The sequence below is a fragment of the Lathamus discolor genome, chromosome 20 (genome assembly GCF_037157495.1).
Source record: "Lathamus discolor isolate bLatDis1 chromosome 20, bLatDis1.hap1, whole genome shotgun sequence".
Taxonomy (NCBI): Eukaryota; Metazoa; Chordata; class Aves; order Psittaciformes; family Psittacidae; genus Lathamus; species Lathamus discolor.
The window spans coordinates 5,758,360-5,781,948 of record NC_088903.1 but is presented as its reverse complement, the minus strand read 5'-3'; the positions used below and the strand labels follow the sequence as shown (position 1 = coordinate 5,781,948).

Here is a 23,589-nt window from a genome sequence, read left to right as displayed (position 1 = left end):
TCCCCGTGAGGTCCCAGTGCTGGTGGGCGAGTCCCAAACCCTCCTGGGAGCCAGGCGGTGGTGGAAAGAACTGGAGATGCCAAGAATGGTGCAGAGAAGATGGGAAAATGGGGCAGGGAAATGGGGCAGGGGAAATGGGGCAGGGGAAATGGAGAAAGGGAAATGGGGCAGGGGAAATGGGGAAGGGAAATGGGGAAAGGGAAATGGGGCAGGGGAAATGGGGCAGGGGAAATGGGGTAGGGGAAATGGGGAAAGGGAAATGGGGCCAGGCCAGGAGCATGAGGACGTGCAGTGCCTCCATCCCCATCCCCATGGCTCCAGGTTGGTGCCGCTTTGGCCTCGCTGTGGGACACAAATGCCAGAGATGCTTCACCCCTCCTTAAATAAACTTTAATTCTTTCTGGGGAGGGATGAGAGGAAACTAAAACCTCCCCCGAGGCTGAGGAGCTGCAGCCCCCGGCTCATCCCCCCCTGCCCAAGGCCACGGGGATGGGGAGACGGCGCAGGTCCCTGAAGGCACAAGTGTTGCTTCACCCCTCCCCGTGCGGCTGCTGTCATCCCCTGGCCCGCGCCGGCTCCCGCAGCCGCCCCATACAAAAATACAGTTTCTCCAGCACAGAACACCCTAAAAAACTAGAGATTTCGTCACTGTCCGCTATCCACCCCCCGCTGCAATCCTCTGGGAAGCCGCTGGGTCTCCGCTGAAGGGCGACGCGGAGCCCTCCGACCAGCACCGGGTTCGTGTGAGGGGGCACATGGACCTTTCCAGCCCCACTGCTCAGCGCTGGGGGGCAGGAGCAACCACACCACATGGCTCCCCATCCTCTGGTGCAGGACCCACTCCCAGCTCTCTTCCCTGCAGCTCCTGCGGCCCCTTCCCAGCTGGATGAGACCCAGGGGCTGGATGAGATCGAGGCCAGTCCCTGGATGCTAAAGGCTCGGCTCCGCGCTGGCCTCTGCCTCCAGCTCCCGCTGGTACCTCCGCCGGCGCTCGCAGCGTGGGCACGACCTGGCGCTGGCCTGGCATTCCCGGTGGAAGACGGTTTTGCATTCGCTGCACCTGGGAGAAAGCAGGGAGAAAAACCCCAACTGTTGGTAACTGCGGAGGAAAGACCCAAACTGTCCCCATCAAACCAGACCTGGGACACTGCATAGGCTCCTAAAACCATGGAATGGGTTGAGTTGAAGGGACCTGAAAGCTCCTCCAGCTCCAACCCCTGCCATGGGCAGGGACCCCTTCCACTGGAGCAGCTTGCTCCAAGCCCCTGTGTCCAACCTGGCCTTGAGCACTGCCAGGGATGGGGCAGCCACAGCTTCTCTGGGCACCCTGTGCCAGCGCCTCAGCACCCTCACAGGGAAGAGCTTCTGCCTAAGAGCTCAGCTCAGTCTCCCCTCGGGCAGGTTCAAGCCATTCCCCTTGGCCTGTCCCTACAGGCCCTTGTCCCAAGCCCCTCTCCAGGTTCCCTGCAGCCCCTTTAGGCACTGGAGCTGCTCTCAGGTCTCAGGGGGGATCTCCCCAGAGAGGAGCAGGGGGGAGAATCCGTCCCTCAACTGCTGCTCATCCTCTGGGGGTGCAGCCCAAATCCTGCTCAGCAACTTCTCACTTCCCCGTCTGTTTTCCCCAAGCACTCAGTGAGCCTAGCGCGGGCAAGAGGCGGCTCCAGCTCACGATGAACTTTGCTGGCAGGAGCAGCAGCTCCTCGAGCTGCAGATCCTCCTCCTGCAAGCTGAGAGCAAAGCTCAGCCTGGAAGCAGCACCGTGGGGAGCCGCCAGTGCTGCGGGTGCTGCACATCAAAGCGGGAGATGCTGAGCGAGGTTTGCGCTTTGCTTCTGGAGCAGGGACAGCACAAGAGTGACGGTGCACGGCTAAGACCCCAAAGCCCGGAGAGAGCAGGGCTGGGACACGGTGCTGTGGGGCTCCTGTGCTCACCGGGGCTGGAGGGCAGCCAGGAGACCCCAACACGTGGAGCAGGGACACCTTCCATGACCGTGTTGGCCAAGGTGCAACCAGAACACTGCTGGGTACCCTGCTTTTCCAAAGGATGAGCGGAGAGGGGAGTGTGCCCCGGTGGCAGGGGGGTGGAACTGGACCAGCTTTAAGGTCCCTTCAACCCAAACCTGTCTGTGATCCTATGAGGGTGCTGCCTGGCACCATGCCTTTTCCCAGTGGCATCTCTTTTCCTGTGGCTCCCGGGTTAGCAGCAGTGTTGAGGGGATGTGCAAAGCCAAGGGGGGTTTCACCCTGCGTGTTCCTGAGTGAGCAGCATCTCCTGCCTCCTCCTGCCAGCACAGGGGCTGCAGGAAGCGGCTGCTGCTGGGAGCAGAGGCTTTATTGTCAGGAGGCGTTTGAGGTGCATCCTGCAGCGGGTGACAGCATGACCCTGCCGCGGGCTGTGCCCCAGGCGGGCAGAGGGGCAGGAAGCGCGGTTGAGCTGGGTGAGGATGCTGGTGGAGCTGCTTTCCTGCTGCACAGCCTCCTCCTCCAGAAGCAGAGATCAACAAGGTGCAGAGCCCAGCAGGACAGGGGGCAGCTGCCGGTGGAGCTGCTCCTGCCAGAGCCCCTGTGCTCCTTTCCTAAGGGAAAATCATTCCCAGGGGGATGCTGTCCTTGGTCAGAAGCACGATTTGATCCTGCTCAGCCACCCTGAGAATATTTGCAACCACGTAATGCATGGGGTGCCCGCAGATCCTGGTTCTGTTGGTATCTTCTCCAGGTTCTGGACGTTACTGCCAGGCAAAGCAAGACCATGCAGAAAGCATCAGCCTGTGAAACTCCTCTGTCAGGTTTATACTCATTCCTAAATAACCACTGAGTGTGGATCTCTCTCCACTTACAATGGATCAGGCTCCTGAGCTGGACACGTTTGGTATTATTTCTTTAGGAAAACCCTGACAGTGGTATAAACCCCCCCATTCTGATCCTGATGTCTGCCCAGCGGCTGAACCCCACTACAGGCAGAGGGGGTTTAACCTGCCAGAGGGGAGACTGAGCTGAGCTCTTAGGCAGAAGCTCTTCCCTGTGAGGGTGCTGAGGCGCTGGCACAGGGTGCCCAGAGAAGCTGTGGCTGCCCCATCCCTGGCAGTGCTCAAGGCCAGGGTGGACACAGGGGCTTGGAGCAAGCTGCTCCAGTGGAAGGGGTCCCTGCCTGCTGCAGGGCTTGGAACTGGGTGAGCTTTAAGGTTCTTTCAAGCCTGCTTTTGCAGGCTGAGAGCAAGGTGCTGGCTGGCTCTGCCATGTTCAATCTGCAAAACCACCTCACTTGGTGAGTCCTGGGCTCTGCGTGGATGGTCTTCTCCTGCCCCAAACAGCCCTGTTTGGGTTCAGATCATCTTGGGGCTGATGGGTACACAAGGACAGGGGTACCACGATGACATATAACCAGCTCAGAGCTACTTCTAGGCCACCCTGAGACTGTGTGTCCCTAAAAGGGCTCCAGCGATGGTCCAGGCTCCTGGGAACAGGCAGAGCACAAGCTCGGGGGTGGCCTTGCAGCAGGGGGTGGCGATAGGGATGTCACTGACCTGGTGGTAGTGTCAAACTCAAAGGGGAAGATGATGTCGCTGCTGTTGCAGAGCTGGCAGATGAAGCCGCGCTGGGTGCACAGGTCGCAGTTGTAGACGTGGTGAGAAGCAAACTGGAGCAGAGACTGCAGGAAGGTCTCAAAGACACCATCAGCTATCTGCGGAGCAGAGACAGCTCAGGCACTCGTGCAGTGTCTCCTGGTGGGTTTGCACCACACAAACCCCGTGTCACATCCATCCTTTGTGCTGCCACGTGAAGACACGCTCCAGAAACAACCCACACCCCATGTGCCTGGCTTGCAATGGGAGCCCAGAGAGAGCTGAGAGCAGTACCCACAGCTGGGAATCAGTGCAAAACCCAACCGCCCATCACCTCCAACATTATTTGCAGCAGACGCAGGTTTGTTTGGAGCGGTGCTAACAGCAATGTTGGCTTAAACAGAGGTGAAACGATTCATCCTGTGTCATCTCCGTAGCTCTCAGAGCTGAAGAAGCACCACACTCAGTGCAGCATCTCCATGAATAAAACCTGGGATGTTTTCCCCAGCAAAACCCCTGTGACCACACAGAGCTCTCACCTGCCTCAGGTCAGCAATGCTGTATTTGTGGGGATACTCCAAGAGGTAGTGCCTGTGATCAAGCCTGCAAAAGAAAAGAGGAAGGAGGTAGATGGTTTCCACCACATCTCCGATAAGCTTTGGAACAAGGAGAAACCTGGATGATGCAGACTCTTGAAGAACATCACCCCCGATGTTCACATCGTGCCCCACATCCCAAATCCTGCTGCTGGGAATCATGTGAGAGCATTTCAAAGGGGGAGAAAAGTAAAGAAAATCAGTATCTCATCTGTTTTCCCAGGTGTTTCCTGTCCAACCAGAAGCAGCTCACTCAGGAAGGTGTTTCCTGAGTCACATCTCAATGTGTCAACAGACTGAGAACTCCTTAGAGCAGACGACACGGAGCTAAAATCCAGCCCATGCCTTGGCTCCCTGCTCCAACAGTGAGGGACGAGGGGGACCATCAGGGTGCAAAGAGGGGGACACAGGAGGAATATCACCCAGAGAGGGACCTCACCGCTTGCTCAGCTCCTTCAGGGCCCCACTGCGGCACATGATGAGATAATCCCCCAGCAGCTTCAGCTGCTCCCTGCTTCGGAGGATCCGTCCCATCCTCTCCACGTGGTCGTAGAGGCTCTCGTTGACCAACTTCAGGTCGATGAGCGGCTGGTTACGGATCTGGCTGAGGAACTTGAACGCCTGCTGGCAAACCTGGGGCAGAGAGAGGCAAGAGGTGGGCACGCACCCAGGAGCAGCCCAGGAGGCTTGGAGGAACGTCTAAGGTGGACATCTCCACCTCTGCTGCTGGTGGCAACATTCAGAGGGACCTTCAGGAAGCACAGGCAGATGCAGGAGCACTTCCCTGCTCCGTGCACTGACTGAGCCCAGACTCACCCCTCGCTTTGCCAGGTCCCAGTTGTGGATGAGGCGTGAGGGAATCACTGTCTCCTCGTCCCGGTGGCAACTGTCGCAATAGTAGAGACCGGAGAAGGCGCAGAGCTTGGGCTTGGTGAAGGAGAAGCCGATCTGCCTGGAGCAGCCTGCAGGGAGCAGGGAATGAGGGGGGACCTGTGCTGCCCTAGGAGCCTGTTCCCATCACTGCCAGGCTGGGGGGAAAAGCTTTTGGGAGGGTGGAATGGAACAAGAAAGCTTTTGGAAGGGCTGGAGATCTGCTAAAGCACTTCAGTGAGAAGTCCCCAGGCCCTTCCCTGTGGATTTAAGACCACAGTGATGCAACGAGACCCACTTCACTTTTTCTCCATTAAAAACGAGTCTGGACTATCCCTAAATCCACTTTTATCCTTTAAGTGGTTCAGTTGTTTGATGGTTGTTTTTTTTTTTTTTTTAAGGAAAAGTGAATATCCCAGTGCTTTTCCTTTAAGGAAAAGGAAATATCCCAGTGCTTTAGGGAAGAACCAATGACCCACCTGCCTGCCCCATCCCCTTCACCAGTAGCTTTGCCCTGTTTTGCCTTCACTCAGCCCTTTTCTTTCCTGCTGTCACACCAACGGCTACCAAACCCAGGTCCGCTAGGGATCCTCATCTGCCAGGGATGAGGTCAGGATGGACTGAACACCAACCAACCACCTTTATTATTGCAGTGGGTAAGCCAGGAGGAATCCAGCTTGGCTTTGCCATCCCATCGTTTGCGTGCTGGGGTGCCTGCAGTGCTTCCTGGGCTTGATCTTTGAAGGCTTTTAATGCTTCTTAAGCCCTGCCATGGAAGGAAACCTGCCCCAGGCTGGGAGGGGAAAGCCGGGCAGGCAGAGACCTCCAAGAAAACCTACACATAAAAGCTGGGAATTTGTCTTTCCAGCTTGCTGTTTCCATCTGTTGGTAGGTAGAAGATGCAGGACAGAGCCTGGAGGGCTCGGTAAAACTAAATACAATGGAAAATACATATATATCTAAGAAGAGAGATTAAAAGGAAACAAACACCCGCTGGAGGGTACAAGAAATACAGTTGATGCAGGAGAGAGACCTGCAGTTAATTAACTTCCCAAGGTAAAGAGCAAATGGTACCTCCCAGAGAGGTCAGTGAGTGGTGTCCCATGAACCCAGCATCGCCCGGGTGCTGGGAGGGGTTAGTGGGAGGTTAAAGGAATGTTTTGCCAAACCAGCTTGTCACACCCATTGCAATGCTCACTCCTGTGCTGCCTTACTGGAAAAACAGCATTCGTTCTTGAGTGCACCTTCCCTGCAGGTTGGAGAGGCCTGGGCCTCCCGGTCCACTTAAGGTTGCTTTCAAGCCAAGACCTCCTCTGGCTATACCATAAGCATCTTAAAGCCCCACTGGACCTGTGCTGGGGTGGAATGGGGATGCAGCTTTGGGAGGGACTCACCCTGAGGACCCAAACCGCCCAAGGTGCCACTGAATGGAGACATGGCGCTCCGGTGCTTCCTGGGGTTTGGATGGGGAACCAGTAGCTGGCCTGTGAGGAGCTAGCATGGCCCAGGTCACCCTAACTTGATGTCACCTTGTTAGAGTGAATGAACTCAACATTATTCCTGAGAAGATGGGGCTGCCCATGCCAAGGCCAGGCTGGACGAGGCTTGGAGCAACCTCCTCTAGTGGAAGGTGTCCCTGCCTAAGGCAGGAGGATGGAACTGGATGAGCTTTAAGGTCCTTTCCAAGCCAAACCATTCTATGATTCCATGAAGATGGAGCTGGGTTTCTGGACAACCCAACATGTACCTGCACAGATGAAGCTCTGAGAGTCCAGGCCCTTCTCCATGGGGATGGCCACCAGGTATTGCAACAAGAAGCCGTTTTCCTTCACGATGCTCTTCAGGACGACCTGAGAGTGCCCGTCCAAGCTGCCACCCAGCGTCAGAGCCTCCTCTGCACTCTCCAGGTAGGACATGAGCACCGCTCGGACCAGCTCCCTCCATGAGGCTGCTTCTTCTGCGTTCTCAGCCTGCAGCTTCAGGACAGCTTTGGAGGTGATCACCTTGAAGAAGGCGGGTCCCCCGAGGCTTGTGTCCGGCAGGATGTCCTGGATGGTCTCTATGCCGTAACTGTTGCTTAAAATTTTGTCATTGTTCCTGACTTTAAAGCACTTTAAAGTTTCTAGAGACAGGGAAAAAATGAAAGGGACCCAGGTTTTGTCTACGTCCACGTACAGAACAGCCTCTTTTATTGCATCCAGCTCGGGTTCATGAGCTGGAGTCCAGTCAAAGCTGTTCCCAGGCACGTCACTGTACTGGAGCAGAGCAGTGGAGTCGCTCTGGATGGGCTGGCCTTCACCAGCCTCTTCTGGGTACTCCAGTGTCTCCCACTGCTCCTCCTCCAGCTGAGGCCGGCACTCGTGCAGCGCCTCACGGATCCTGTCCAACCAGTCCTCGGCCTCGTCGCGAGAAGGAGCTCGGAGGTAGAGTTTCTTCCCTAGGAACACCAGCTCGAACCGCCCGTCCGAGTGCGTCAGCGCCAGCGCCTCGCACCGCAGCAGGGAGTAGCTCTCGACACAGATACGGTCCTCATGGTCCAGCAGGAGCCGAAGCTCCAGCGGCGACAGCTCGCAGGAGAACTCCTTCCATATCCCCATGGCTCCTCTCCGCTCCAGGGTGCCCAGCTTCAGGAGCCCTCGGAAAGGGTTGGAAAGCCCTGGGGCAAAAGCAGATGTCTCGGGTTAGCCAGTAAAGGGGAAGCCAGTGGAGAGGGAAAAGCCAATGGGCTGCTTGCAGTGAGCAACCAGAGGCATCACAGCTTTGAGAGCTGGTCCTGGTGAGCAATGGGATGGGACAGGAGTTTACAGGACCTTGGTCTCCATCATCTGTCCAAGTATATTTGGGTACTGAGGCTTAGAACAAGTGGGATAGCATAAAGAAAAGCCTTGGCAGTGCTGGGGTAAGGGTTGGACTTGATGAGCTCAAAGGTCTTTTCCAACCTGGCTGATGCTATGGTCCCATGACCCTACTGCTGCTATCAGCGCAGCAGCAAACAGCTGCCTCCCAAGCAGCCCATCACCCCCCAGCCCCTCAGCACTGCCCCTTGCAGAGGCTCCAGGTAAGCCCACGAGGGGAGGGCAGCCCGTACCCATCTGCCTGCGGTGCACCACGCTGAAGCCCTTTTGCTCCCGTTCTGGTGACACTTTGGGCTTCCCGCTCTCCCAGGATGGCACTGAGAGCCTCTCCAAGTCAAGGGCACTGATGAGTCCTGGGGCAGGACCCTCCGCAGCCCCCTCAGGCCCAAAGCCGTTGGTGTTGGCTGCGGTTTCGCTGCTCTCTCCTGGGGAAGGTCGGTAGAAATCATCTTCCGAGATCCAGCTCTTCCTTTTCTAGTTAAAAACAAACCCCCCAGATTAATGATCAAACTCACTGAACATCCTGTGCCCCTCCAACATCCCCCCGCCAAGTGACCCCTCCCTGGGACTGTGCTGGCAGCTGGCAAATACTGGGCTCACGTACTGGTGGGATGAACAAAGAGAGGGTTGGAACTCAGTGACCTTGAAGGTTCCCCCTGACCCAAACCATTCCATGGTTCTGGGACAAGGTCCCTGAACAAGCACCAGGAGCAAAACACAACCCAGCTCAGTGCTCCATAGAAAGGAGCAGCTTCCTTAGACCCAGCGCATCCCTTCCAGGGCTGCATCCCACCAGGAACGTCCTCTCAGTTACCCTACCTGGCTCTCCAAGAGCCCTCTACTCTGAATAACAAACTAAATGAGAGCGGAAGAGCTGCCACCTCCCTGCAGTGAGGAGCATGGGTGGCTTGTGCTGCAGCTCCCAGAGCAAGAATGTGGGTTGCCCCGTGAGTCATGCGGAAGCAGGGGGGAATTTCCTGTTGACACCGTATGTTATACATAGATTAGGTCAAACTGGCCCAGTGCCACAAGGAAGCAGCGGAAATTGGATAACTGGGAGGCAGCTGAAAGGAGCAGAGACCAAAAAGAGAAACTGTTTTGTGGGCAGGGGGAGGTCTGAAGTGTATCCTAACCTCGCCAGGATGGGATGATGGGAACCAGGATGGAAAAGTCAGTAACAAACGAGACAGAGGACGGAGCTGTTCAAAGAGTTTCCTAAAAGCAAAAGCAAGTGGATCAACTCCTGGGCAGCAGCAAGGGAAATCCGCTGCTGTTCCTGCTAGCCTAAGCACCAGGGAATGCCATCTTGCTCTGGGAAGAGTCTGGAGAGACCAGCGCTTCCTCAGAACCTGTCACAAGTTTTATTTCCCTTTTCCATTCTCTCTCTTCTATTTTCCCATTATATACATGCTCTCGTGAGACCCCACCTGCAGTACTGTGCGCAGTTGTGGCGTCCCCAACGTAAGAAGGACAAGGAGCTGTTGGAGAAAGTCCAGAAGAGGCCATGAGGATGATCAGGGAGATGGAGCACCTCCCGTATGGAACTGGATGAGCTTTAAGGTCTCTTCCAAAATAAACCAGACCGGGATTCTGTGACTGCATCTACTGCTCAGGAAGCATAAACCCAAGGAGATGGATAGCAAGGGAGCTGTAACACCTACCGGACAACCCAGCAGCGGGGACAGGAGGTATTCGGCTGTCGGGCTGCACACGGCCTGGCTCACCCCACTGCTGCTCTCCGCGCTGCTCCTGCCTGGCTCTCCTCTGCTGGGCCCAGCACGGCGTGCGGCCGGAACAGCGCCTGCCCGCGCTCCGTCTCCGTCCCCATCACCGGTGCTCACCACATCACCCGTCCCAGCAGAGCCAGGGCTGTCCGTGCTGGGGGGTGGCTGCTGGTGAGCTCCATGGGGCACTGCCAGAGCGGGGGGTGATGTGGCCGTGGGGCAGGCGGGGGGCTGTGGGGAGCAGCCCAGCACGCTGGGGAGCAGCCGTCCCTCCGGAGCTTCCTGGCTTGGCTTGGCTTTGCTGAACTCGGACAACACCCTGGGAATACGGAAAAGTGATCAGTGTGAACCCAGCCACAGTAACCAGCACCTACGCAACACAGAGCGACCGCAACTTATAACCCCCAGCAAAGGGCTCAGATCACAGCTCATCTGTGCTCCGGCAGCGCCATGTGGCTGCAAAGCCACCCCCCTGGCAGTGATAGTGCTGACAGGAGATGTGTGATTTGTGCTGCACAGAGCAGGCAGCCTGCCTGCAAGGATGCATTTCCTAACTACACGTTCCTGGGGTTTAATTCGCTGCTGATGGACATCTCCTAATGGAGGGAGAGCGCTGGGTGCTCCCCACACCCCCAGCCACACACAGAGCTCCTGGACACGGACCCAGCCATGGGTTTGTGCCAGTCTCCCTAACGGTTAACAAGCAATTCCGAGTGGAGCCCGGCCAGATGAGATGCTGTTCCCATGCCCCTGCTTCACCACCAGCCAGGGGGAATTAAAGCAGGCCCAAATGATGTCTTTCCATCACGAGTTTAATCCAATCAAGGCACGTTCTTCCAGGATGATCATAAGATGTAAAATCCTGCAGGTAATGATTCTGTTATTGATGAGGAAGGACACACTTAAAACCCCCTCAAAGACCCTTACTGGGAAGAGGGTGCCTTTGCCAACCAGCACCAGGATCCTTCAGAGCCAGGTTTTAAAGGTGGCAGGGAAAATATTTCCTGATTACTCAGAGTTTATATAACCCCTGGAATTCCTTGTGCCGGGTGCTTGGCACAAATAGGTCATGACGATGACAAACTAACAACCTCCCTCCTCTGAAGCATCCACTGAAGCTGCAAATTACAGCCCTTTCCTGTGACCAAACTCATTTCTTCCTCCCTGCAGAAAGCCCCAGAGCATCCCCCAGCGTACGCCAGGGAGATGGACGTTCCTGAGACTGGGGAGCCGCATTTCCCTGGTGCTTCTGCCTTGGTAGAGAGGACAGACACACTCTTCAGCGGCCAGGAGCTCATCTGCCGGGGCAGCAGGTTCCAGCAGCAGGTGCCGAGTGGTTCTCTTTACCTTTCAGGCTTTTCCCAGGAGGAACAATCACAGAATCCCAGACTGGTCTGAGTTGGAGGGGACTTTAAAGCTCCTCCAGCTCCAACCCCTGCCACGGGCAGGGACCCCTTCCACTGGAGCAGCTTGCTCCAAGCCCCTGTGTCCAACCTGGCCTTGAGCACTGCCACGGATGGGGCCACCACAGCTTCTCTGGGCACCCTGTGCCAGCGCCTCAGCACCCTCACAGGGAAGAGCTTCTGCCTAAGAGCTCAGCTCAGTCTCCCATTTCAGTTTGAACCCATCACCCCACGTCCTATCACTCCAGTCCCTGAGGAAGAGTCCTCTCCAGCATCCTTGTAGCCCCCTTCAGACACTGGAAGCTGCCCTGAGGTCTCCACACAGCTTCTCTTTTCCAAGCTGAACAGCCGCAGTGTTCTCAGCCTGGCTTCATAGGGGAGCTGCTCCAGCCCCCTAAAATCCGGGTTGTTAAAGAAAACCAGGGGAGAAACCCTTCCTGCCTATAGAGAGAAATCAACAAGAGCCCAGGAGAGGGTTAAGCATCCCTCTGAAGAGGAGATGCGGGAGAACACTCACTCCTGCAGTGACCGGTCCAGGTCCTCAGCAGTGGCCGTGCCCAGGTCGGAGTCGCAGGACAGAGGCTCCTCTCCCCGCTCGGGGCTGCGGGCGCAGTGGGCTGGGAGGATGCTGTCGGAGCCCAGGCTGGAGGAGAGCTGGGACGAGCTGGTGGTGTTGAGGCTCAACGAGGACGACGTGAGCTTGATTTTGCTGCTGGCTTTGCTGATGGGGAGGACAGAGGGTTGGATCTCAATCTCATCCGAGCCCGATGAGTGGGAGATGGAACCCAGCGATGCTTTTCTGTGGGGTTCGGATGTTGAGGACGTGAGGGGCTCCAGCAGTTCCGAAACAGGACACAGACCCGACAGGGACAGAGGGGTGATAGTCCACTCGTTCAGAACTGCTGATTTATAGGAGAGCTCGAAGGTTAAGGACGTTAAACCTTGCAAGTAGCAAAGGAGAAACTCACACTCTTCAGCATCTAAGAGCAGAGCAGTGCTTTGGTAGTATTCAGGCAGTGGGGACTTCTCCCGCAGCAGCAGCTTCAAGTAACACTCCATGAGGCCATCGTTGAGAGCCAGCCGCAGCCAGGCTCGGCAGCGCCCCACGTCCGTGTTGATAAAAATGAGTTGTTCCAACTCAGAGATGATATTTCTAGGGAAAAGGGAGAAAAAGAACAGAACAGGATGTGAGCAGCTCTGGTTTCGGTCTATCACGGGGTGCAGGAGGGGCAGATCTCCCATCAGGAACTGCCCATCCTGCTCTGCTATGGGGTGTTCATGAGCTGGAACGGGTCTGTGGAAAATCTCTTTCCTTCATGGAAAACATGGCTCCCCACAAAGGAAAAAGAGCTTCTGAATCACAGAGTGGTTAGGCTTGAAAGGACTTAAAATCATCTAGTTCCAAAGCTAAGTATATTGGTAACGACCCCAGGCACCCCTGGGGCACCTCCGGCTGAAGGCATCTCCCTGAACCAAGGATGCAGAGGGGGAAATTCCCACTGTCCCTGCACATTGGTGGAGCTTGCTCTGGCTGGATACTCGTGGTGACAAATCCCAGCTTCACATTTAAAGTCAGCCAAAACACAGGGAAAACTGCTGTGGCACCCCGAAGAAAACCCCTAACCAGGTCAGGCTGAGCTCAAGCAACCTCAACCTCCTCAATTCAGCCATTCCCCCCTACAATCCAACAGCCACACCACACTCCCCAATCCTCCCTGGTCCCAGATGCCTCAAAAGCCAGAACAAAAGTATTGTAATTATTTTTTTTAATCTGTCTCTCAAGAAAGAGGAGAAAAGCACCTTCAAAGGGCACAAAAATATCCCCCAAATATCCCCGCAGCGTGTGGAAGAGTTATTTTCATCCACTCTTCTATAATTTATGAGCCGGTGAAGTTGGACGAGGCTTTCGAAACTCTCTGTGTGTGGGCTGCTCTTTACTGTGGGAGGACTCTGCTGAGGGAGTGGCTCAGAAAACCCCCACCAAATGATAGGTGCTGAGGTGAGACCTCCTCAAAGGCTGGTGGAGACATGGGGAAATGGAGGACAACCATCTCCATAGAGAAACCAGACCCTGCGCTGTGCATCTCCTAACCCACTGCTGCTGTCACCGGGTCCCACTGCGGATACTGAGTCCCCTACACGGCCGGGCACCCAAACATAAGGCAGAAAAGGGTGCCCAGCCCGGCATCACCGTGATGCCAAGACACCCTGGAAGAGCATCTGAAGGAACTGAGCACAGGGGATGGGTGGACACGTATCTTTCCACTGAGCCATCCTCCTGTTTGCCATTCCCTGAATGCTGTGGGGTTTGCACCAAGGAGAGGGGACAAACCTGAGAGTACAAACCCTGTATGGGCAGGGATGGGCACTCACCGGTGGGTGATGCTCTTGAGAAGACCCCAGAAGACTGGTTGGGGAAGTGGTGCCCGACTCCCTGTTTTCTTCCCTTTCCCCCCACTCTCTGTCTTGATGTGCTTTGCCTTCAGCCCGTGCACAAAGACAGCTTCCAGAGCGCTGCAGAGGGTGTTGGCATTCCCATCATCACTGGTTACAACAGCATCTGAGGTCACGTACTGCTTCTGCAGCGCCTTGATGGCGTTCACCAGCTGCTTCTTGATCAGCTGCAAGACAGGAGGTACATGCTTAGCTTAAAAAAAGGAAGTATTAGGGAAGGTTTCATACAAAAAGGCCTGCAAAACCACAAGGCTTATCCAAAATGAAGCACCATGTGACTGTTAGGGAGGACCACAGCTGAACTGCTCAAGCTGGAGACTCGCCTTGTGGCATCACAGTTCATCTGGCTTTAGTTTGTAATCAAATGAGTAATTTGTGCAACTGTAGCTGGTGGTTTGGAGCCCATGGGCTTGCTGGGGTTGCCTTTAGAGTGTGTAATGCTCCCCTTGCAGACACCAAACTGCTGAAGAGTCATCAAATCCCAGCCTGGTTTGTGTTGGAAGGGACCTTAAAGCAACTCCAGTTCCAGCCCCTGCCACGGACAGGGACACCTTCACTGGAGCAGGGTGCTCCAAGCCTCGTCCAACCTGGCCTTGAGCACTGCCAGGGATGGGGCAGCCACAGCTTCTCTGGGATACGGAGAAACTGGCTCCTTCCATACACTTGCTCAGAGGAAACACAGGTTAAATAAGCTCGGGTGAGAAAACAGAAACCAAAAGGAGGAAGCAAGGGCTGGGACAGGACTTGAACTCATGCAGATCAGCCCAGGCAGCACGTGATGCTCTACCAAGTCCCATGGGCAGGAATCAAAGGCATCGATCCCACCAGTGCTCTGAGCAGCCTGGCTGTGCCCATCAACCCCATGGTGCTACTGGGGACAGGCGCCCCCGGAAAGATGCTTTTGGAAAGATGGCTGGGGTTCAGTTGCTGCCTTCAGAGAGGCTCTGAGGCTGGGACATGGGAACTTTCCCTTCCCGCAGCTCTGCCTCCCCCTGTCTCGCACCAGAGCAAGCGCAGGCAGTTTCACAATCTGATGCTGCTGGAGAGCATTCTCTCCCCAGTGCAGCTGAGCCCGGGTGTCTCAATCAACCTCACTGAAAAGGAAAGTTGCAATTCCCAGCAGGCATTTGGCAAACACTGCGGATCCAGCCAGGATCCCACTAACAATCCACATTTCAACACCCCCCACGCAGCATTCCCTGCGCCTGCGGCAGGGCAGAGCTGTGACTCGAGCCTGGCTTGGCTGCACAAACCCAGGTTCCATTTCCAGCCCAGGATATCTGTTGCTTTCCCAGCAGCTGTAGCTCAAGGAGAACAGCCAGAACGTGCACCTTGTCCCTGCTCACATCGGGGATGCCCCTTGGAGCAGGGGCGGTTTGCCAGGCACCCCCCAGCTCTGCTGCCAGCACCAGCCAGCCTCCTGCAGGCAGCAAACGTGGGCTCCCAGGATTAAAGAGTGCCACAGATCGCATCTGCCACAAAGGAATTAACTCTGCTGGGGGGGGAGGGAACAGCGGGGGGAACCGTGGGGTTTGAACTTGGCTCCTGAAACGTGTTCAGACTCCCAGAGCTGGGGAAGAACAGGGCAAACGCAGGCAGCAGCAACAGTGCCTCCCCCAGGCACCAGGGCTGAGCGCTCCCCCTGGGCCTCGCTGGGTCCTGCCATGAGGAGCAAAGCCCAGGGTAGAGCCTGGTGTGGTTTAACTTGTGGCTGCCCTCCCACCAGACAAACCACCACGGATCCCCTCTCCGGCAAAACAGGAGCCACCTTTGCCCATAGAACCCATCCCAGTCCCAGCTGGCAGCACCCACAGGTCCCACCACAACCCCTCTGGTAACTGGAGTCTCACTGGGGAGGAACTGGTGCTGTGTGGGAGCACTGGGGTGCCTCACTCACCTGTATGGCTTCCTTGGGGTCATCAGTGTGGCTCGAATGCATCTCAGCTGCTGCCGCTCCCCGTGCCGGGTGCTGCCTTCACATGTCACCTTCGGGACAAGGAGGAGGAACGTTTGAGCACCCCTCTGGTTGACACCTCCCTCACCTGCCCCACAAGAGGCACGGATCCTGCACCGAGGCGTTTTGGAAGCGCTCACAGCCAGGATGCTGCTGGGACCGCCTCACTCCCAACCACACTGAAACACCCCCGACCAGGACGGGGTCAGGCAAAACAGAGCATAGCCAAGAGACCAAGAGGGAGTAAATTATCCTCTGAAGCTGCCTGCAGGCAGCCCTCAGCCTGGGGGAGACGCCGGGGCAGTCAAGCAAGCAGTGATGCACACAGGGCCAGGGTTTTCCTTCTGTTTCTACACCTCCTGCAATGAGCAGGCACCACCAAGGGAACCAAACCAGGCATTTAGCAGCTGAGCCTGTATGACAGCACTTCAAACCACGGGAATGGCATGAAGGTGGCCTGGACAGAGGCTGTCACTGCCCAGCAGGCCCCGGGCAGAGGCGACAGCAGCTCAGCTCTCTGGAACTCATGAGACTGACGCTACTGCTGAAGCCAGTGGGGATGGACCCAGGGTGAGACTGAGGGTGCTGAGGCGCTGGCACAGGGTGCCCAGAGGAGCTGTGGCTGCCCCATCCCTGGCAGTGCTCAAGGCCAGGTTGGACACAGGGGCTTGGAGCAAGCTGCTCCAGTGGAAGGGGTCCCTGCCCAGGGCAGGGGTTGGAGCTGGAGGAGCTTTAAGGTCCCTTCAGCCCAAACGAGGCTGGGATTCTAAGACCCTCTTGGAGGTGCCCAGGCGCTCATCCCACGGCACAGAGCTGTCTGGGAAGACAGGAAGGATGCAGGCTCCCAATCAGGTTTCCAGTCACTCCATTTGGAGGCAGATGAACCCCACGACCACCCCATTCCCAAGGGCTGCTCTGCTGCAGCTGGGTTGGGTGAGAAAGAGACCAAAACCAGTGTCTTCCCGGGAAACCACGGCAGAACCAGAGCTATGCTTCAGGGTGACGGCAGGCAAGGGACCTTTGACTTCTGCCTTCTGCAGCCCTGCCCCGTTCTTCAGAGCAAAGCCAGGCTGTGCCTGGAGGCCCTGTGAGCAAGGCACGGGGGTGTCAGTGAGGGGCTGGGTGCACGGCGGCATCCCTGCTCCAGTACACCGTGTTCTGGGGCTGAACAGGGCCCAAGAGCTGCCCTGGCACCCTGCAGCGTTCTGAGGGTGTGCGAGGCTGGAGACGGAATCGATCCCCTTGACTTGGAGCCCGCTGCCATCCAGACGGAGCAGGAGGTGCCCAGCAGTTCCCCGCAGGGCCTGGGTGTGACAGCGGCACTTCCAGGTGTCCCTTGGAAGTGACGCTGCTGTTTCCAAGCCAACACACGGGGCCTGAAGCTTTCCTCAAGCGGAGCTGAAGCCTCAACCTGCCCCTCTCCCTGCCCCACGAGCAGTCGAACAAGGGCACAAACACAACTGCAGAGCAGCTCCCACACAGCCACAGCCGGTCCCGAAGGCAGCAGCACCGCTCCTGGTCCAGAGCAGCCCAATTCTGGAGCATCCCGCGCATGCCCCGCACCAACCCGTCAAGAGCTCTGCGGGGACAAACCCGGATGGATCCTCCGTGTTCCCAGAACTCACAGACAAGTTCCTATGACCGGAAACTCTTTTCACCAGGACTCATCATGAGATTTCCTCTCTTTGGGTTGCGACACAGGAATGGGGAGCACAGCGGTCACAGGAGTGGGACCCCTGCTCAGGGGCTCGAGGAGCTGGGGGCTTCAGGGGACACCCAAGTGACGGGATGAGCTTTAAAGTCCTTCCAACCCAAACCATTTGTGGTTTTCCTAACACCTACTGCCTCCACCATGGGACTCTCCACTCCCACCCTGACCAGTCCAACCAGTTTGTTCCAGCATCGCGAATCCACATGGCACCGCTCCCACTGGGACAGCATTTTCCTCAATAACAAGGGCGAGGAACCAGCTCTGAGGGGGATTTCAGCCATCCCAAGGCTGGTGGGACACAGGGAATGGCACCAGCAGTGCTGGCGCCACAACTGGAGTGCTCCAGAGCACTTCCAGCACACCCTGGAAAACCCCGGCTGCTCCTGGTGATCTGGGACGGAAAAGGGATGGGATGGATGTGCCAGTGCCCAGGCAAGCACAGCTACAGCAGGAAAAGCCCCATGCCCCTTCCCAGCAGCCACCACCCCGGAGGCCGTGCAGGCACAGCCAAGAGCTCAAGTGAAGCCAAGAGAAACCAGCAGCAACCCGGAGCGGTTCAACCTACCGGGGAGCAGAGGCACTGGAGCGGGGGCAGAGCTGCCCCCAACAGCCTGGTCCTTTGGGAGGGCTTTGCTGGAACGAAGCCTTGTGTCAGGAGCGGCAGAGACCCCGTCCTGGCTCCTTGCAGTCCCCACAACAACACTGAGCTATAAATAAGCAGCAGGTCAGTGCTCGTGCTCTGCCAGTGGAAAACACCAGCCCACGATGGCAGGAGCCAGTGACTCAAGGCCTGGACGCGGAGCCAGTCATTTTCCAAGCACGAGAAGCGCACCAGTCACCCTCTGCCGCGGGGAACGAGGGATTGGATGGCATCCTGAGTCCAAGGGCCAGGACTGGGACAATCCTCTCCTCCTCCCCAGCTTCTGCCTTCCCCTCCTGAGCCCATGCACACCCAGCCACGCTTAAAATACAAGCTGACTCCAAGCAGGAGCAGCCTGGGAGCAGGAAAACCAGCTGGCACGGCCAGAGGATTGCCTTGCTGTGGGATAAAACCTCTTGGATATCATCCAGCGAGGGGCAGGGCAGGCTCAGAGCAGCAGCAGGACCCTCTGAGTCCAACATCAGCTCCTCCTCTGCACCCAGCCGCGATTCCCACCACCGGAACGCTGGCATTGTGCGAGGGACGGGGGCCAACACACCACCCGCTTCCCCACCGGAGCATCTCCCTGCTATTGACCAACCTGATGGCGGATGGAGAAGAGTCCCTGCCGATGAACCCCAGGAAGGTGTCACCCTGCGGCACCACGCACAGGAGCAGCCGGGGAGCAAAAGCAGCCGCTGAGCCCCCGGTGCTGCCGCCAAGGGCAGGATTTGGTGCCTCAGACACAGGGGAAGGAGGACCCGCGCCCGGCTGCTGCCTGCTCCTGCGCCAGGCCCCGGTGGGCGGGGGAGGCTGGGGGCGCCGCAGCCGCCAGAGCCGCCAGGCAGGGGCAAGGCGCACTGGGACCCCCCCGGCGCGCTGCTGCGCGGCGCTGCCGCGGTTATATCCCCAGCTTCCGTGCGGCTTTGGGTGCCCGGTGCTGGCGCTTCCCGGTTGGATCCGTGGCCATTTGACACGCTGGGAACTCGCATCCCTCGACGGCGGAACCGGGCGTCTCTGGAGGCAACAAGAGCCGGCGCTCAGCCCACCCTGCGCTTGCTTGAAGCTGCTCGTTTTAAGTGAGAAAGAGCGATTTCTTGGGAACACCATGAACAAGAAGCAGAGGAAGCGGGAGGGATCCCTCTGGCGCTGGGACCCCCGGGGTCAGGTCTGTGCGGGGGAACCACGTGGAGAGGCTCCTGGGGTCAGCACTGGAGGGAGCAGGTCGAGGGCCAGGCACTATCAACACCCCCGGCGCCCCTGCACAGGAGCATCTGCCCCGCAGCGTGGGCACCCCCCGGGGGGCTCAGGGTGGGGCTGAGGGTGCCGGCAGGGCACGGCTGGCCCACGGCTGGGGGGGCACGCATGGATCGGGCTCCACGGGCCCCTGCCCCCCTGCCTGCCCCCTGCCTGCCCCCCAAGCCCTCCGAGTCCCCGCCCCCCCCCGACCGCCCCGCGCGGGTCCCTGCCTGCCCGCAGCCACCGCCGCTCACCGGCTCCGCGCCTCCGCCGCGGCACCCGGAAGCACCGGCCTAGCCGGGGAGCGCACGCCCCGCCCCTCCTGACGTCACCGCGCAGACGGGGTGAGTCCCCGGGCCACGGCCGCGTCATGCTGTGCGCGAGCGCGTACAGGCACCTGCACACGGGTAAGCACATGGACACACGTGTACACATGTGTCAGCACATGGACACACGTGTCAGCACATGTACACACGTGTACAAACATGCCAGCATGTGTACACACATGTAAGCACATGTACACACGTGTCAGCACGTGTACACACGTGTCAGCACATGGACACACGTGTAAGCACATGTACACATGTGTCAGCACATGGACACACGTGTCAGCACATGTACACACGTGTACAAACATGCCAGCATGTGTACACACATGTAAGCACATGTACACACGTGTCAGCACGTGTACACACGTGTCAGCACATGGACACACGTGTAAGCACATGTACACATGTGTCAGCACATGTACACACGTGTCAGCACGTGTACACACGTGTCAGCACATGTACACACGTGTACACACGGGTCAGCACATGTAGTCACATGTAAGCACATGTACACATGTGTCAGCAGATGTACACTTGTCAGTACATGTACACACTTGTGAGCACATGTGCACGTGTCAACACATGTACACACGTGTCATCACATGTACACACGTGTAGACACATGTCAACACATGTACAAACATGTAAGCACATGTACACCTGCCAGATGTACACGTGTCAGTACATGTACACACTTGTGAGCACATGTACACACGTGTACACGTGTCAGCACATGTACACACATGTAAGCACATGTGCACACGTGTCAGCACATGTACACACATACACACGTGTCAGCACATGTATGAGCACATGTACACAGGTGTACACAAGTGTATGGTATGCGGATTGACTCCACAGCTCGTTAAAGTTGTGAAGTAGGCACGCTTTTTATTCAGCGCTGAGGTGCGTGGGGAGAGCTCCTCCAAAGTACGCACACCCAGGGTCGTTTTCCCTTGACATTTATTCTCGTAAGGCATACATCTGCATCAGATTACTGATACGCCTACACACATTTAGTATCTGTCCCCGCTTCGTATTATAATGAGCTAGAAGGGCCTTTGCGCCTGCACAGTGCCCCCCTCTGGTCATGGGCAGGGGTCTCAAGATGAAGTAAATGAGCCTTCCTCCTCTTAAACTTTTCACCTTTTAATGTTCATGCATAGCCTTAGGGTTTGGTCGGTATCCCAGCCATAAACCATCAGCTTCTCCCCCTTATCAATAGACTCAGGTGTCTGCTTTTTCTTATCAATAGTTGCTTATCAATAGAACCAGGCCTCTGCTTCTCCCCTTGTCAGTAGTTTGTGCCTTTGTTCTGCTTAGTAGGCATGATAGGTGTTTACAACAGACAAAACATTGGTTTAAGCAAGCAAATTCCTCTAACCCCCTTGTACATTGGTTAACCCTCTGCATCAGGTAAGCACATGTAAGCACATGTACACACGTGTGAGCACATGTACACAGAGAATCATAGAATCATAGAATCATAGAATAGTTAGGGTTGGAAAAGACCTCAAGATCATCCAGTTCCAACCCCCCTGCCATGGACAGGGACACCTCAAACTAAACCATCCCACCCAAGGCTTCATCCAACCTGGCCTTGAACACTGCCAGGGATGGAGCACTCACAACCTCCCTGGGCAACCCATTCCAGTGCCTCAGCACCCTCACAGGAAAGAATTTCCTCCTTATATCCAATTTAAACTTCCCCTGTTTAAGTTTTAACCCGTTACCCCTCATCCTGTCACTACAGTCCCTGACGAACAGTCCCTCCCCAGCATCCCTATAGGCCCCCTTCAGGTACTGGAAGGCTGCTATGAGGTCTCCATGCAGCCTTCCCTTCTCCAGGCTGAACAGCCCCAACTTCCTCAGCCTGTCTTCATACGGGAGGTGCTCCAGTCCCTGATCATCCCCGTGGCCTCCTCTGGACTTGTTCCAGCAGTTCCATGTCCTTTTTATGTTGAGGACACACGTGTACACAAACAGGGCAATGCTCTGCTCCAGCAGCGCCCAGCCCTGCCCAGAGCCCCCCGTCTCCCCCAGCACCAGAGGAGTTCATCCTTCGCTTCTCATCCCCCTGCTCCCGCTTGTTTTCAGGCGCTTTCAGGACCTGCGGCCCAAGTGGTGCCGAAGGAGCAAGGACACGGACAGGGACGAGGAAGAGGTAAGGGCAGGAGCAGGCGCCAGCTCCTCCCGTCTGCCCGCTCCCTGCCCCGTGCCTGCTTCTCACCTCTCCAATCCCTGCCCCACAGGAGGCTGCCCTGGCTCAGCCCAGCACTGGGGAGCAGTCAGGCTTGCACGAGGTGGTCGTCAGCCAACAGTGAGTGTGATGGCGGCGATGCTGGCCCTGTGTTCAGTTCATGCAGTTCCAACCCCCTCCCCAATGGCTGTTATGGCCTTGCTGTCGCTTCAGCGATGCCAGATCTGAGTCAAGCTTTCCCAGTGAGGATGCATCATTAGGGGATGAGCTGATTTCCCTGTACAGGTTTGTGCATGCATGTGCAGATGATGGCGTGCACGTAGGTGCAGATGATGCTGTGCAAGCCCATGCAGATGATGCTGTGCAAGCCTGTGCAGATGATGCTGTGCACACCTGTGCAGATGATGCTGTGCATGCCTGTGCAGATGATGCTGTGCACACCCGTGCAGGTGATGCTGTGCATGACTGTACAGATGATGCTGTGCACACCCGTGCAGATGATGCTGTGCAAGCCCATGCAGATGATGCTGTGCAAGCCTGTGCAGATGATGCTGTGCACACGTGTTCAGGTGATGCTGGAGCTGCAGCAGGAAGATCAAAGTTGACTCCAGGAGAATCTCTGTAAATACCCTGCAAGGTTCAGAACGGTCTTGTTTTCAGTAGGTAATGATGGAATGAACTGAGGCTGAATGGCCCCAGAGGAGGAGAACAGCCTCCAACCAAGGCCATTGATCTCATTAGGGTGAAGTAGGCAACAGAACTAATGTTCAAGGTGTCCTGCAGTGCCTTCATCCCGGATTTGGCTGCCCTTAAAGACTTTGTCTTGGGAGAAGGGCGATTGCCCTGGGGAGTGCAGAGACTCCACTGGATTGGTTTTGGTGCTCTGGGACTGGAAACAGGAAATAGTGCATAGAGTGGCTGCAGGGTTGGGTATTTACTCTGTAAGTGCCACTACTTGGGGTTTATTTCCTTCCCCCCTTCTTCATGCAACAGCTCCTCGTCCTGATGGTCTTCCAGCATTGAAGGGGGGTAAAAGGATGCTTGTCGTGGTTTAAACCCAACCACAAACCTCGTCCACTCACTCCCCCCACTTCTTGCCCTCCCCCTGCTCCTGGAGGGACGGAGAGGAGAATCGAAAAGAATGCAACTCCCACGGGTTGAGATAAGAACAGTTTAGTAACTAAGGTATAACACAAATCACTGCTGCTACCACCAATGATAATAATGCTAAAGGAAATAACAAGAGGAAAGAATACAACACCTCAGCACCAGCTGACTGATAACTCGCCCCACTCCCCCCAGCCAAGCACCAACTGACACCTCGTCCAACCCTGCAGTCCCTCTACCCCTTCCGGTTTACTCCAAGTTACATCCTGGGCATGACGTGCTGTGGTATGGAATACCTCTTTGGCTAGTTTGGGTCAGGTGTCCTGTCTCTGTTTCCTCCCGGCCTCCCCTCCTCCCCGGCAGAGCATGAGGCTCACAAAGTCCTTGGCCAGACCAAACATTCGAGCAGCAACTGAAAACATCGGCGTTATCAGCACTGTTCCAAGGCCAAAAGATCAAAACACAGCACTGTACTAGCTCCTAAGAAGGAGAAAAATGACTGCTGCTGCTCAACCCAGGACAATGCTGGAGAGGAACTCTTCATCAGGGACTGGAGTGATAGGACAAGGGCTGATGGGTTTAAACGGGAAGGTCAGGCTGGATATAAGGAAGTTCTTCTACCCTGTGAGGGTGCTGAGGCGCTGGCACAGGGTGCCCAGAGAAGCTGTGGCTGCCCCATCCCTGGCAGTGCTCAAGGCCAGGTTGGACACAGGGGCTTGGAGCAAGCTGCTCCAGTGGAAGGCGTCCCTGCCTGTAGCAGGGGTTGGAGCTGGAGGAGCTCTAAGGTCCCTTCCAACCCAAACCAGTCTGGGATTCTGTGATTCATGAATTAACTTTTACAGGGAGAATAAAAATACAAGCTGTGAAGGGATGGACAAGTGCCTGAAGCTGACGGGATTTCCCTCTTTTTGCCCCATAAACAAGAACTTTGATGTCTAGAGCCTG

General features: G+C 56.5%; 1 protein-coding gene across 5 annotated transcripts; it reads right to left on the bottom strand.

The window, feature by feature from the left end:
- Positions 1-376: 376 nt before the first annotated feature.
- Positions 377-19,326, bottom strand: PLEKHM1 (pleckstrin homology and RUN domain containing M1). Of its 5 annotated transcripts, none has more exons than XM_065699287.1 (15): positions 19,263-19,326; positions 18,371-18,786; positions 17,695-17,836; positions 15,362-15,450; positions 13,384-13,631; positions 11,528-12,163; positions 9,545-9,926; positions 9,311-9,361; positions 8,117-8,357; positions 6,776-7,684; positions 4,975-5,120; positions 4,598-4,791; positions 4,102-4,165; positions 3,524-3,681; positions 377-1,060 (listed from the first exon to the last, which is right to left on the bottom strand). In XM_065699287.1, the coding sequence occupies exons 4-15, from the start codon at positions 15,401-15,403 to the stop codon at positions 931-933; spliced, it is 3,201 nt and encodes a 1,066-aa protein (XP_065555359.1). In that variant the 5' UTR covers positions 15,404-15,450; positions 17,695-17,836; positions 18,371-18,786; positions 19,263-19,326; the 3' UTR covers positions 377-930. The 5 variants fall into 5 exon arrangements, with proteins under 5 accessions (XP_065555359.1, XP_065555363.1, XP_065555360.1 ...); XM_065699290.1 differs by lacking the exon at positions 377-1,060 and adding an exon at positions 1,067-2,728; XM_065699291.1 differs by lacking the exon at positions 9,311-9,361.
- Positions 19,327-23,589: the final 4,263 nt, after the last annotated feature.